The following is a 16,307-nucleotide window of genomic DNA, read 5'->3' on the forward strand; positions in this document are numbered from 1 at the left end:
AAAACATGCTTATATGCCATTAAAGGATATATATATATATATATATATATATATAATAAAACATATTAAAATAATAATACAACCCCATTTTGTCTTGGACGAATCCTCATAAAATTCCCAGTCTGGCTCCACAGACCCCCCTCCTCCCGATCCCCATGCCTCAGAGCAGTTGTTTAAATAGTTAAAGGTGGTTGGATCTACCATCTTTGGCCTCTCCCAAAAGCAGAACATTAGTGACCAGTCAAGAATCTAAGTATTTTAAACTGTTGATATGGTATGACAGACAGGACTTGTATCCAAAATCTAATACTGGCTACTAAATGTTTTACTCTGATATCTCAGAACTGCAGATAACTTGTGAAATGCTGTTAGATAAGATTTAGGGCTTATATATGTTTAAGATTAAGAACAGTTTTAATAGATCACATATCAGCACTAGAACTTGTCTTCACTGAAGGGAGATAAGCAAGTTCATGAACTTCTTCCAAATTCAAGTGGCCTCAACTATTTTGCATACTATCTCCCAATATAATCCTGGAAGTAGAAATGCCTTACTCTGTGTTCACATTTACAATGTGTTCACATTTACAAGAAAAACAGAGACTTTTCATTGACTGCATAAACATTTGTCAGTATCACAACCTGCCAACATGGCAAAGTGAAAATGATTTTACAAAACATTCAGTTTGTGGGAACGTATGGTAGCTTGGAGCATTTGCTTTTTTGCAGCCTTAAAAATAGATTAAGTTTTTTGCGGTGGGGAAATCTAGTCTGATGGTAGGTCATGTCTACTTCCTTTTTCAATGAATAAGTTAACTTCATTTAAAAAGGAAATAGATATGATCTATCATCAGAATAGATCCTCTGCCCCCAAATCTCAAATTATTTTTAAGACTCAGACTTGGAAGGAAAACCACTTTAAAAAACACATTTTATTCCTAAAATAGACACCTAATCCAGGACAATTGGAAGGCTTTCAGGATCAGACTGATAGCCTGTAACCAGTACACTGGCTTAAGAAACTGGAGGATGTCTGGTTAACCCTTTTACCCAAGAAATGTTCCAGAGAATATTTTCAGAACAAAAGGAAGCAAGTTGACCAAGAGACTAGACTGGTTTACTGACTCACAGTCATGAAACACAATGGCCAGCTAGTTTGGCCATGGAAAGGTACAGTCTTGAAAATTCCAATGAGAAATGGCTTAGCCAGGCACAATCAACTCTGTAATTATTTGTCTAACCATTTCAATCAAATCAATGTACTTTTAAGCATAATTCCTGATCAGTTGGGAACAACTCTGGTGAACTCAGCATGTAACTAAAGAAGGCTACTTTAATATGGCATGCATATAGTAAATAACCTTACAATTCTTTGGTTTTTGTTATCCTTCCTGGGCATACCTCCTCCCTGACTGAAGCTTTCCACCCTTCCAAGCTATTTGAGGGCTTGCTTCTGACTCATTCGGTGTTACATGATACACCTAGTCTCTCCCCAAATCTGAGGAAATCAAAGCTTTGTTTTTACTGATGTCTGCCCCCCTACAACAAGAGCCTTCTCTCATCTTTCCAATTCATGCTCAGCCCTAGAATTATATGCACTTCGAAAGTCTCAGCTGGTTGCTTGCTGCCCTTCAGTTTGAGTGCCATGTTCTCTGCTCCCTGGAACTCTCTTGAAGGCATTGCCCGTATTTCTATTTGGCACCTTTGTCAAGCAAGCCCTCTTGGAACAACTGTTCTATGGACAGGTGTAGGTCTGATATTCAACTGAGTCAGCAGATGCCTACATGTTGCCTGCATCTAGGATGACATCTTCACATAAAAAAGTATAGGTAATATATCCTTCCACCTCCTCCTCAATGTCTGTTCTCTTTCATCATCTTTAACTTTTTGTCATATGATGTACAAGCTGTACAGTGTAGATAAAACTTACGCAAACATTAGGATTGGGTATTTGTGGGCTCATTATTTTAGTGCTATTATATATTTGAACATTACTTGGCTTGCTTGAACTTTAGTTCCACTCAATATTTAAAAAAAATATATTTCTGTTAAACCCATACCTCCATCTTCATTCCAAACCTCGTACTATCATGTCAAGATTCTCTCTATTAAGGTGTCCCTATTAAGCCCAGGTTTGCACACCAATTCTCACTATGTATAAAAACTAAGCAGCTCTTGCCAGAAAGTGAGGAACAGGAGAGGAGGTATTTGTATCTCGTGATTTACTGTTTTATGTGACATTCAATCCACTACAGGAAGCAAAATCATTCACACAAGGTAGGTGCTTAACATATTGTAATGGAAGCTTGGTAGGCAGAACAGATTTTTAAAATCTATGCAGAGCTAAACTTTGATTATTCACAGTCTGCTTCCCTCACTATGCAGAAGGAAGAGGAAGCTTAGGAAGAACATCTGTGATAGCTTTAACACCTTGTAACTTAGTGTTCCCTTTACATTGTAGATATGGCTAAAATGTGGATATGGCTATCAAATCCATGACCAGGTCAGGTTTAGTTAATTGTTCTGTTTATTGGTTCATTTACAGTATATTCTTTACTGCTGAAAGCTGCTTTGGTTCTCTTCAGAGAACAGTTGTGTACAAATACAATTAATATCAAGATCTGTACTTAATATTACAGATCACCAAGAGTTGGACGTGACTGAATAGCTGACAACAACAAGAATCAAACTCCAATCTATAACACTTTCAGTAAAATTCAATATAGATTCCAAATAGTTGCTATATGGAAAATTATGGTCAATAATGGTACTCACCAAAAGACTTGCTTTAGAAATGGAACTTCAGCAGGTGCCTTCATACTATTTTCTATGCTAACAATTCAATCATTATCATTATTAATATATATGTCTATATCTGCCATAGGTCATAACAATAACAGGTAAAATATAAACAGCATAAGAATACACGTCATTAGACACAATCAAGATCAGCACCAGCCAGAACATTGCATGGCTGAGGGAGGCGGTACGGGATCAAGGATTGTGGTGGCGACTGTCCCATGGGATCACCAAGAGTTGGACGTGACTGAATAGCTGACAACAACAAGAATCAAACTCCAATCTATAACACTTTCAGTAAAATTCAGTATAGATTCCAAATAGTTGCTACAGTATTTGCTGGCGTATAAGACTACTTTTCCCCCCTGAAAAACATGCCTCCAAGTGGGGGGGTCGTCCTATACGCCAGGTGCACTTCAGTTGGGATAGACATAGCTGCCCATAGTGGCCCAAAGTACTGTAATGTAATGTAACAAACTCTATATTTTGAGTGGAAATGTTGGGGGGTCGTCTTATACGCCCAGTCGTCTTATACGCCGGCAAATACTGTATATGGAAAATCTATATGCACTCTCAAATACTGAATTTACAAATGAATATTTTTTTTTTGTGCCTCGATCAGAAGGACTTACAAATGAATATTTCAAACACAGAAAAGAGAAAATGTATGCTTTTCACTAAGTTTTAAGCCTCATATCTGTTCTTAAGAATAAGCTGAACAATTTGAAAGATCAGTAATGTTTCCAGGAATTCTGCCTCCATGAAACACGCACTCAGAAAAGAATTATGAATATAGTGCTTTATAAAAGCAATAATGCAATCTCAAGTACATGAACTTTTAATACACAGGGCATGGAATTTCAGGCTTGCTGGGTGAGTGATCTACATGCTCATCTTTTTGCTTTGAGCATAACAGATTCTCTGTGAAAAGCACAGCCAGCAAATAAATAGTAATGGAAAGAACGGTTTAACCAAAACAGAACACATACTTTTTTTGGTAGGATAGATGCCTGGATAATAAACAGGAGGTAAAGGCAAGATTATTTTTCAGCAACAAAAATAAATACCCTACTAATTTGGGGTAAGGAGAAAGAAGAGACCAATGAAAACTTCCACCAAATTCAAAGGTATATAGAATGTGAGAGTCAATCCTCAGAAAGTATCATAATGCTTCATTTTCTGCCATTTATTCATACTCACTATATCAGTGAAATCCATGCTGTTCAAGTCAGTGTGGTCTCAAGTTATCAATGGTTTATCAAAAAAGTGGATATTAATGGTTAACTACCAACAGGCACCTTTTGTGCTAGTGTACTTAATAGCAGGAGAGCTTGGAACTTGAAACAAATAGAGCATCTCTTGTTTTTGCACATTTCCTAGTGCAGGCTACTGTTAGGATACCAGAAAAATAATATAGCTGCCTCCAGATAGGTATTTCTTATTTTTTCAATATTACACCTGAAGTTATCGAGCTTTGTGTAAAAAAACACATACAAATGCTCTGCTATATAGAACACATTGCTTAGGGAGGAAACTTTCACACATTAAAAACATAACTCAAAATATAATGCTCGGCATTGTACAAAACAATTTAGTTACATATAAAATATACCACAGCAAAAAAAAAAAAGGGGGGGGAGATGGTATTTTTAGAACTTTACGTATAGAAAACAATTCACAAAAGGTAAGAGGCAGGCATAGTCATGGCTGATATACAACAGATTTTCTGTAAGGATCCTATCACATAATTTGCTTAATCTATTAGGCAACAGCAAAATCATCTAGCGTGAGTGCAACTTGCCTAAGTATAACCCACAAGTTTGTGGTTACATATGCATTTTCTACCACTGACAGCAAGTTATAGACCATACGCATGGCACAGCAAGGATGTGGGAGCCCCAGGTCCCAATCACTACTCTGCCATGAAATTTGCAAGTTGACTTCAGCCAGTTATTCTTAGCATACCCTACCTCACAGGGTTCTTGTGAGGATAAAATGGAGGAGGAGATAATCATGTAAACTGTTTTGGAATCCCACTGGAGAGAAAAATTGGACAGAAATACCTAAATAAACACTCATGCCACTGGTGTTGTCTTAGGCAGACCTCATTGGAAGGGTTAAGGAATGGATAACCCTTTAATAGACTATAGATTGTATCCTAAGGTAAAATGAAGAGAAAAGGCTTTCACTGCCTTCTTTTTTTCACAGCAGTTGTCTGAAAGCCCCTGAAATCCTCTTCAGGGGACCTTTATAAACAAAAGTCACTATGGCATAGGGGGTGCTATCCACAAATTCCCCTCTTCAGGGCAGTCCACTATTCTGCAAGGGGGTCCCTCTGATCTTCAGCAGAAGATTTGCAGGCACACAGGGGAAAGAAGTCTGCCTTTACAAGCTCTATCTTCCACACTATTGTTTTAAATGAGAGATGACAAAGAAAAAGGAGGCATGAGGTATTTTGCTAATATGAATCAGCTAAGGATCCCAGTCCTTTGGAAATCTACCTGGCCTCAACCAGGGCCAGGACTTTCTCAGCCCTGGCACTTGTCTGGTGGAATGAACTCCCAGGAAATATCTGGGCCCTGTTCTCTGAGTTCTGGCAGGGCTTGCAAGATGGATATCTTCTGCCAGGCCTACACTTAATTAACATTATATCCAAATCTCAGGCCTCCCTCCTATCCCTTCTGCCCTCCCTTCCCCCTCCTCCAATTTTAACAGCTAGTTGGTTATATGTTACTATTGCTTCTGCTGATGCGACAATGATAATTATGGCTTTAAACTATTTTAAATTATCTTAATTTTTAGATTTGTTAGATGTATTGGTTTTATTGAATTTTATATTGTGTAAACCACCCTGAGATGGCACTGCTGAGAGGGACGGTATATAAATCTCCAAATATGAAGGTATTAAACCAAGCAACAAAACACAAACTGCACAAGGTTATCAATGTAGGCGCATTCACTGTGCACTGGGACAAGATAAGATCTGGGTAATATTGCTGCATTGAAAACATATATCCCTCTTACTTTACAAGAACATATATTATTCTATAATAAGGAACTTTTAATCACCAGAAAAGTGGATGTTTTGACATTCTGGCTTTTTAACACAATTTTAAAAATATACTAATCAGAAGACAGTAGTAGAACACCCAAATACACATGTACATACCTGTAATATCGAGACTGCAAATATGTTGAACAGACAGTCTTTGATACATGGCTGGCAGACCCAAAGTCAATTACCTTAACTCTATACGGCTGTTGGGCAGGATCTACCAACATAATGTTTTCTGGTTTGAGGTCAGCGTGTATTAAACCCAGACTTTTTAGTTTTTTCAGTGCAGTGGCCACTTGTTGCAGAATAGGCCGTATTACTTTCAACTGAAGAGGGCTAAACTTGTTTTGTTTCAGAAAATCATATAAATTCTGTTCCAACATTTCAAAAACTAAGCAGGTATGGTTGCGATGCTGAAAGCACTCGTATGCTCTCACAAAGTTAAACTCATCAGCATTCTCAGTACTTAGTCTTGCTAATATGCTCACTTCAATTTGTCCTTGGCGTGCATAAGACGGATGGTTCTTCAGAATTTTGATTGCCACTATCTCATTAGTCCCTCTTTTCCAGCATTTTACAACTTGTCCAAAAGTCCCTCGGCCAAGGAAATCAAGAACTTCATAAGTATTTTTCACAGAGCATAACACCTCATGATGTACTAACTGATAATCACCATCACCATTGGAACCACTTGCTTTCGAAGTTGCAGTAGCAGTCACAACCGTCACTGGGTTCCCCAAATTAGTTTGCAACATTGCAGGCAATATAGGCAGCTCATCGACAATCTGCATTGTGCCACTCTGATTCTCCAACTCTTCACTCTTACGCTTCAGTCCACATCGCTGGGGGCGGTCTAAGGTATTTAATCCACTTTCCTGTGTCCCAGTCCAAGGTGCTTCTCCTTGAGGTTGCTGTGCCCACACTTGTAATATCTTTGTAGCACCTGCAATATTTTTTAAAGCAACACCACTGCTCTGCAGCAAAAAAGTCTCTCTTTGAGGTCTGTCAAATAAATTTGGTGCCTGCAAGAAATTACCAACCCTGCTGGGAGGCTGAGCGATTCCAAAATTTTTACCATTCACATATATCTGTGGGTAGGTTCTTTCGTGGTACACACAACTGCTTGGCTCCACTTTAAGTTTCTTCACACTACAAAAGGCACTTGACTGAGTTTGATAAACATACGGTGGATAGACCAAGACTTGTGAGGCCATACCTAAATGAAAAAGGAGGAAAAGTCAGTATGATTTGTCATTTTTCCAGTGACCTAATAAATGAATGTATCTCTTTTTTTAAAAAGTATTACTTTCAGTAGTCTCTGCTCATCCCAAACTAAAAAATGCTAGCCCATAAGTATACAAACAGAAGTTGTTTTTAACAGGTGTAGCCATGTGCCTTAAAGCATCATGCCAGTCCTTTTTGCTTGGCTTGTGCTTTTCCCCCCCCTAGCCTCTCGTGATTCCCTAAGGCACTTGATCAGTTTGCCCCTGGTGTGTTGAGAGAATTTCAGCCAGATACACATAAACTCTCTCTCTCTCGTTTTTTCTGTTAAACATCTTCAGATAGACATAGCGGATCTTGGCAAATGGGGAAAAACTGCCTAACTTTTTTCTATATTTTCCAGTGACAATACATTAATTCTTAGATTCTATCAATGACAACTATTTTTGCAGTTGTTTTCACAGATGTCTAAAGCTTTCCACCCTTCCAAGCTATTTGAACTCCTTTTTATTGTTTATCTATGTTTTGTTACAGTCCTGATGCTGCCAATGTAACTTTCGAAACTACCATACATTAATGTTAACTAAATTGCAATAAATCTGCTAGTCCTTACATTCTGAAAATAACTTTTTCTGCTTTCAATGCAACAGGCTGGCACAGAGTACCTTTAATTGTGACTGGTGTATATAAGAGAGATGGAAAACCAAGAAGTGCCAAGAGGCAATTACAACAGTGCAGAGTCTCCATTATATTCCCTGAATTTAGATTCTGGTGAACAGTCATGCTAGTCTGGAGAAATAAAACAGTTTGAATCCAGCGGCACTTTTAAGACAACAAAGTTTAGTTCTGGGTGCATGCACACAAAAGTTTATACCCAAAATTAGCGGACTTAGCAAAAATGGCAAGACTCACTAACATGGTTAACAAGAAACCACCGGAAGAATATGACGAACAGTGGAGCAACTACCTGGACTTCCTTAAGAAAGACAGCAGTAACTGTTAGGTTAGGGTTAACATGCGATGGGAACTGACTACATACTTCTTAAGATAATATCAGACTATACTATAATATATGTATTAATAATTACTTTACTAGCTGGTCGCTTTTTTCTTTTTTCATCCTTCTGTAAACGCTTTATATAATAATAAAATAATAATAATAAAAAAGAAAACAGGACAGACCTTAAAAAAGAAAATAAAAGTTTATACCCAGAATTAAATTTTGTTGGTCAAAACCTACCACAGGACTCAAAATTTTATTCTCTGAACTGGCTTCTTAAAGAAGCAGAGAACTTTAGGTCTTAAGCTTTCTCCCAGTTTCTCAAGTGTTTACTGAAATCTGTTATGGAACTTATGGAACTTAACAGCACTGTTTAAAACTTGTTTAGCATTCTCAAAACGATAGTACAGTTACCTTAACACCAATTCCTAGGTGGAGAACGAAACAGCTCCTATATGAAAAAGAAAACCAGTAGCAGCATGCATAATTATGCCTGTGAAGATACCAGAATTTTCCATTTGTTCTTAACACCCTTCAAACCAACATCTTATTCACTTTTGCATTTGCCTCACCTATATTAAATCCAAAAACCATCTGTCTCCAAGTTACATGAGAATTATAAACAGATTACTGAATACCAACATTAAGAGTTATGAGTTGCAGTAGAGAGGCCTCAATAGTCAGGTTTGTAAAAATGAACAGAAAGCAAAAGACGACGATAGTAAGATATAGTACAAAAGCTATCAGGAAGTTTGGAGCAAATAAAGTAAAACAGGACAAGTGAAACTGTTTCGTATTTGAATTTAGAACAGCCTTACCCAAGTGACTACCCATCTTGTGGAATGCCCTGTTTGAAGGTCAGGAAGGTTCCCACTCTTGGCTTTCCACAAAGGATGCAAAATTGAATTATTCAAGAGGGTTTTTCTGTGCAGGCACCAGAGGTGCATTGTACTAAACAATTCACAAATGTACTTGGATAAATTATTGGGAACTGTGGTCTATACTACGTTTAGCTTGCAGAAACTAGGATCCTACTATATAATTTTTGCATCTTGTAATGTGTCATGTAAATCAGGGGTAGTCAACTTGTGGTCCTCCAGATGTTCATGGACTACAATTCCCATGAGCCTCTGTCAGCATTTGCTGGCAGGGGCTCATGGGAATTGTAGTCCATTGACATCTGGAGGATCACTGTCTACCCCTGGTGTAATTACTTATGCTTTGCTTCAGTTCTGTTTTTAGATACGATAGGTTATACAACTGTAGGTTATACAACTGTAACCCACTGCATTATCAAACATATTGACTCACTCTGCATAATCCTCCTTAAATCCAAGTGAGAAAGGTGGACAATAACTAAATTTAAAATGTACCTCACAGAATTAGTGAAGGGACAAAATTGAATGAACCCATCCTAACTATTAATTCCATAGAGGAAAGATAAAAACAAATATAGCAGCCAGGTCCAGTCACCAAAGGCTCACAGCCTGAAAACAATGCAATTCCCAGGTCTTAACAGAGATATCGGTTTCATATACTAATGTCATTCAACCCTTTCAACTGAATTCTTAATCCCCCAGAAGGGACATGTGTCCTCTTTATTTGATTTCTTATTTGGAATAGTAGATTTAAATAGTAGATTGTAATGTAACATAACAAATGGTAGAATGTAATGTAATTTGAAATGGTAAATTGGTATGTAATTCTCAGGACTGGGGACAGTTGAGATAATTCAACACAGCCAATTGCCCCACTTAAAGAAGAAGACACCTCCATGCTTGAGAGGAGACAGATGGAGCATAATGTCAGGGTATCAATTACTCTCAGCGGTCCACAATTAAGGATACATCTGCCCATTAATCCTCAATTCTGAGAGATTTATTTCCTTCACTGTTTCTCCCCAGAAATAAACCCAAACAAATGGTAATCTTATACGCTAAACTTTGATTCCTGCCTCTGTTAAACATCTTCATTATACTGTATGCTAATTTACTTCTCACCCTATCTAAGGAAGTATGCATGCAGACAAAAACTTATATCTTAAATAAAACTGTGTTAGGTTTAAAGGTGCCACTGGACTCAAAACTTTCTCTGGGCCTTTTAATACATACTGAAAGCAGGAGAGTGAAGCTAGCCAGAAGGAAAGCCAGGGAACAGCTACACGTTGTATTTTAAAGGGGAGGGCATATTCTGGAGAAGGCTAGGCCAAATTAGCACCTGAAGCAAGCAGAACTAGATCCCATTTGTTTGAGTACTCATTTTGAGGACGTCAGCAGCTCATACCCACACAAAAAAGATCTCTCTTTGGAACAGAAAACTTGTTTCAGCTTCTTGGGGGAATGTGAAGATCAGACATCTACTGACGATGGCCACTGACAGTGGTTTTACTTGGGGTGGGAAAGTATTGCTGTGTAATAAAATCAGGTAGGCACTGATACCACTAGCAAGTATCTAGCCCTCCAAAGACTTCATGGAGCAGCACTTCCCTGCTTCCCCTTATGCACTCATCCCTCCTGAAATTGTGTTCCTGAGGGGAGGCAGACAGTCAGGAATAGCACACAGAACAAAGTGAGATTCTGCAGTGGTTGGGGAGATTCACAAGCAGTCACTACACCCGCTTCCCTAAATGGAAATAACATTTCAATGGAGAAAATGCATGTTGCATACATGGCATTTTATCCAAAGAGATTTTGCCCAAGAAAAAAGTTTTCTTGGACAATATTCTTTTATTATAGTACCAAAGAGAACATGGGAACACAGGAGAGGGGTTGATTTGAACCTTTCAAAATGCAGTTTCCCTGAGAGCCTCTTCAGCTTGCTTCCTCAACTCAGACACATTTCAACAGCAGCCTGTTTTAGCAGTTACTTCAAATGTATGAAAAGGAAAAGTACCCACAAATTGGGAGTGTACCAAAAATTCTCAAGAATACTGATTCTTCAGTAACAAAGTACAGTGTCTGAATGATAATAAATCCAAGTAATATTTTTCTGTGAATGTGAACAGACTGAGCCATATGGCTACTCTGCTAATCTCCTGAACACTGACAGATCTGAGGCTAGCTGCCAAAGCTGCTCTGCCCCGAATGGAATGAGCCTTGACATGACCTTCAGGCTGAAAGTCTAGCCCAACCTAAAAGCAAGAAACAGGTATGTAACAAGCACCGTCAATTCAGAAAAGCTTTTGTTTACAGTGTTACCACACTGGTCTGAAATAATCTGGGGGAGGACGTAGAAATTATTTTTTTACACTACTGCTGAGGTATTTCTCAGCACACATAGCAAATGTTACTTTGCATTGTACCAGCATACTTAGGCAGGGGGGAGAAAATTGACAAGTAAATGTAGCCCTAATCCCTCCTGAAAATACATTTTTATGAAGAACACAAGGGTAAAAGAAATACTTTACTTTGTAAAGCTGCTTGTGAAAAGACTGGATGGAAACTAAAAACTTAGAGCAAAAGAGTTCCTTTAACATATAAGCGCCACTAAAAAATGCATGGATAAACAAAATGAAAAATATAGAGTATAGAAATCCCTTCCAAATATATCAAAGCAACATAGGTTGTATATAAGAATTGCCAACTCTTCAAACCTTTAATCCTACCATCATGACACACATAGAATCACATCTACTATTGACAGATACATGAATATGAACAAAAATTCTATGTATTTGTATAAACTATTGACTTGCCTTGACCTCACAATGTAAACTGAGAAAATTATAAAAGTCATGTTTCAACAACATGCATTTTACAAGCACTACACTTTGACTGCACTGGGCCAGGCAGCCCAGGAAAAACGACTCCTGTGGCACCACACACACGACAAGTAAAAGCTGTAATAGGAGTTTCCCAAAGCTTTTCTACTTTTCAAGGCTGACCAATGCAGGTTGTTACTTTTGTCAATAATTGGGTAAAATTATGCTTTAGCATAACATGAGAAAGTCAGAGCAATTATAGTATGATTTAGAAATTAAATAAAAAACCTGCACAATCATATCAGTAAGAATCTCTCTGCATAGCAATTTTCACCAAATATAGCAGGTTCCAATACAGTGAGTTCCAGTTTTTAAAATATGTTCCTACGAGGATGTTAATATTCATATTTACAAAAACGCTATTTACAGAAACTGTAAACTCAGTTACTCTTTAAAAGTACATGCTGCACTGCACACTCAAATAGTTAAAATTTAGACAAGTTGGTTCTTACATGCAGCTTTTCTCTACCCAAAGGAGTCTCAAAGTGGCTTACAATCGCCTTCCCTTTTCTCTCCACAAAAGGCACCCTGGAAGGTAGGTGAAGCTGAGAGAGCCCTGATACTACTGCTCAGACAGATCAGCTCTATCAGTGCTGTGGAACCCAAGGTCACTCAGCTGGCTGCATGTGGAGGAGGAACTGGGCCTAAAATTACATTACCCTAGTTCATCCTGTTTCCCTTTCTGGTTGCAAAGTGATTACTACATATTACCGGTTCCTGCCGACATAGACCTTCCTGATCTGGCCACCCTGATCCATGCTACCATAACCTCAATGTTAAGCTACTGAATGTTTGAGGCTGCTATTAGAGATGACAGGGGAACTAAAGCTGTTGAGAAATATGACAGCTCAGCTCCTGGTGGAAATTAGCTGATCTGAACATACAGCTGTAATCCTAGAACACCTGCACAGACTGCCGATTTGATTCTGAGCTAATTTAAGGTGATTACCTTTAACTCCTTTACAACTTGAAAGCCATGTACTTAAAGGATATTCTCAACCAGTATCAATCTGTAACAACTACACTTTGCACAACAGCTTTTGTTAAAAGAGACCCCACTTAGGTCTGTAAAATTCAACAACATAGCCTGTACTCAGGTCTTTTCATAGCAGCTACAAAGGCCTCCTCAAAGGGTAGATTTAAATGAGTAGCTGTGTTGATCTGTAGTAGCAAAATAAAATCAAAGTCCAGTAGCACCTTTAAGACCAAAGAAGATTTATTCAAGGCATGAGCTTTTGAGTACAAGCAGTAATAGTCTGAGGAAGAGTACTTGCACTCGAAAGCTGACGCTCTTTAAAGGGTGTTGAATAGGTGTTTATTGACATTTAGATGGAAATAAAAGTCTGAGCTTTTTAAACAGGCTTTTGGGTCAAGCTGATCTAAATTCTTTTTCTTGGACTTTTTACAGGTGGATTAAGAATTCAGACAGATACTCCATCTGAAGAACATGAGCCACAGGCTTATCAGTTTGCTTTCTTGATATACAACCTTTCAGCCTCATCACACCAGGCCTGGCTTTTTTTGCTTCGCATTTCACTCTTCATTGTCCTGGTCGGGTCTCCTTGGAAGCAGTGCCCTTAGATTTAGGTAGTGAAGCTTGAGAACGACAACAGAAACAGGAGGCAAGGAACACAGGCTTGCACCTCATGGACTGGTTGATCTAGTAAGGCAGCTTCCCCATGTTTCACAGCCTAAATGGACTAGGAAGTAGGGTTGTGCACAGAGGCGTCTGAATTGGCCATTCCACGCTGACGCAGACAGCACCACGCCACGGGGGGGGGGGGAGGTGCAGGCGCCGGTGCATAACTCGGCACATGCATACAGGCACGGAGCTCCTGCTGTATCATGGGCTGTATCAAAACAAGTATAGTGTCTATGTCATGCAAGGTGATGGAACCGCTTTACTCTCCTCTGGTTAGACCTCACTTAGAGTACTGTGTTCAGTTTTGGGCACCACAATTGAAGACAGATGTAGAGTAACTGGAGTGTCCAGAGGAGGGCTACGAAAATGGTGAGGGGTTTGGAGACCAAAACATATGAGGAATAGCTGAGAGAGCTTGGTATGTTTAGCCTGAAGATAATGACTAACAGGTGATATGATAGCCATCTTCAAGTACTTGAAGGGCTGTCACAGAGGATGGAGCAGAGTTGTTTGCTGTTGCCCCAGAGGGTTGGACCAGAAAAATGGGATGAAATTAATTCAAAATAATTTTCATCTTATATCCAGAAGTTTCTGACAGTTACAGCAGTTCCTCAGTGGAACAGGCCTCCTCAGGAGGTGGCAGGTTCTCCTTCTTTGGAAGTTTTTAAGCAGACCCTAGATAGCCATCTGACAAAGATGCTGATTCTGTGAACATAGGCAGATTGTAAGTGGGTGGGCAGAAGGGATTGTGTCTGAGCTTGGCTCTTGTGGCCCTTTCTTGCATGTCCAGGGAAATGCTAATCACCACTTTGGGGTCAGTAGGTGAATTTCTTCCAGACCAGATTGACCAGGGATTCGGGGGGGGGGGGGTGTGGGGGGGCATCACATGGACATGGAATTGGATTTATTTTGGGTGGGCAGCTACTTGTGAATTTCCTGCATTCTGCAGGGGGTTGGACTAGATGACCCTGGAGGTACCTTCCAATTTTATGATTCTCTGGTTCATTATCAGCAGGTGCCTCAGTGGTGCTGAGTCCTACCTGAGCTTCCTTATCCTCCTGAGCCACCACCCTAGGCTCTTTCCATGAAGACTTTAGAGCCGGGGTAGTCAAACTGCGGCCCTCCAGATGTTCATGCACTACAATTCCCATGAGCTCCCGGCAGCAAATGCTGGTAGGGGCTCATGGGAATTGTAGTCCATGGACATCTGGAGGGCCACAGTTTGACTACCCCTGCTTTAGAGACTGAGTCAGTGGACTGGACAGATGAGATAATGACATTCCCACTGAGATTTCTCACACACTACTTCTCTTTGGACTTGCAAGCCCCTTCTTTCTCTGAACAACATGGATTCATAGCTGTAATTGGGTCACTAGGGCAAGTCCTTTACAAAGTTCATCCCCAAATGCTTAGGGCTGTTGATGCAAGGTAGGAAAGAACTGGCGATTTTTAATGGAGACAGAACTAAGGGAACTGACTGAAATTCAAAGCTGAGATGATGCAGATCTTACAAAAAGAAAAAAGGAGGATTTGGAGTGGCACTTCTCAACAGTGAAGATTCTTAATGGATTCAGACACACTTAGTAAACCTATATATCTATTTCTCAAGTGTGGGTAGACCTGTAGATAGTTAAATCTGTGGACGGAGCCCACACTGAGACAAAGGAGATTTTTCTTCAATCTTGGGGGGAGCAAGGGAGGCTTGCTGATAAAGAAGCCAGCAGCAAGGCAATCTTGGTGGCAAGATATATTTATTTATTATATTTATATACTGCCCTCCCTTGAGGCTCAGGGTGGTTTACATGGAACTGGAGAGAAAAAAAACAGTACAGATAACATGATAAATTGAACAATAGTGAAACAGTCGTAACAAAACAGTAACATAATGGAACAAACATGGTGAGAACATCCAATTTGTAACATACTAACAGCCCCGTAGGATGGACATGTTGGTGATGGTTCTCATGGGAGGGGAGCTCAGGAGCCAATGGGAAGTGATTGAATTCAGGTCGATCGAAACCAAAAGCCTGGCAGAAGAGCTCCCTTTTGCAGGCCCTACAGAGTTGTTTAAGCTCCGCTAGGGCTCTGATCTCCTCTGGGAGTTTATTCCACCAGGTGGGGACCAGGACGGAGAAAGCTCTGGCCCTGGTTGAGGTCAAACAAGCTTCTCTGGAAACAGGGATCACTAGGCAGTTGGTAGTAGCAGAGCGTAAGGCTCTCTGGGGGGTGTAAGCAGAGAGGCAAATCCCTTAGGTACCCTGGGCCCAGACCGTGGCTGGCCTTAAAGGTGATTACCAGTACCTTAAGCCTGATCCAGAATTTGACTGGAAGCCAGCGTAGTTGTTGCAGGATAGGCCAAATATTGCTGTGAGGATCCTGGCTGCAGTGTTCTGGACCAGATGCAGTTTCCAGATCAAGGTTAAGGGCAGGCCTGCGTAGAATGGGTTACAGAGGTGACCGTCACATGGATCACTGTGGCTAGGTGTTCTGGGCCAAGTAGGGAGCTAGTAGTCTGGCTTGGCAAAGGTGGAAGAATGCCAGCTGTGCTACTTGAATGACCTGAGCCTCCATAGATAAGGAGGCATCCAAAACCATACCCAGGTTCCTGGCAGAGTGAACCACTGATAGCTGCACTCCATCCAGGTTGGGTAGGCAACGCTTCCTCAATTGGGCCCTTCATGCTCAGCCATAGGACCCCCGACTCTGAAGGGCTGAGCTTCAGATGATTCTGCTTGAGCCATCTCGTCACTGCTTTCAGGCAGCTGGCTAATGCTTCTGGGGGAGAGTCAGGGTGGCCGTCCATCAGGAGGAAGAACCTGAACCTCCAAAC

The 16,307-nt window shown here is 40.1% G+C and overlaps 1 protein-coding gene across 4 annotated transcripts in view; it reads right to left on the minus strand.

The window, feature by feature from the left end:
• The window catches only part of HIPK3 (homeodomain interacting protein kinase 3), a 106,295-nt gene that overhangs the window by 67,482 nt on the left and 22,506 nt on the right, over nt 1-16,307 (minus strand). For all 4 annotated transcript variants that reach the window (XM_077321904.1, XM_077321903.1, XM_077321906.1 and 1 more), the window contains exon 2: nt 5,969-7,070. In XM_077321904.1, the coding sequence (XP_077178019.1) occupies nt 5,969-7,068 (1,100 nt within the window). In that variant the 5' untranslated portion in view covers nt 7,069-7,070. The remainder of the gene's footprint in view (nt 1-5,968; nt 7,071-16,307) is intronic.

The sequence above is a fragment of the Paroedura picta genome, chromosome 2 (genome assembly GCF_049243985.1).
Source record: "Paroedura picta isolate Pp20150507F chromosome 2, Ppicta_v3.0, whole genome shotgun sequence".
Classification (NCBI taxonomy): Eukaryota; Metazoa; Chordata; class Lepidosauria; order Squamata; family Gekkonidae; genus Paroedura; species Paroedura picta.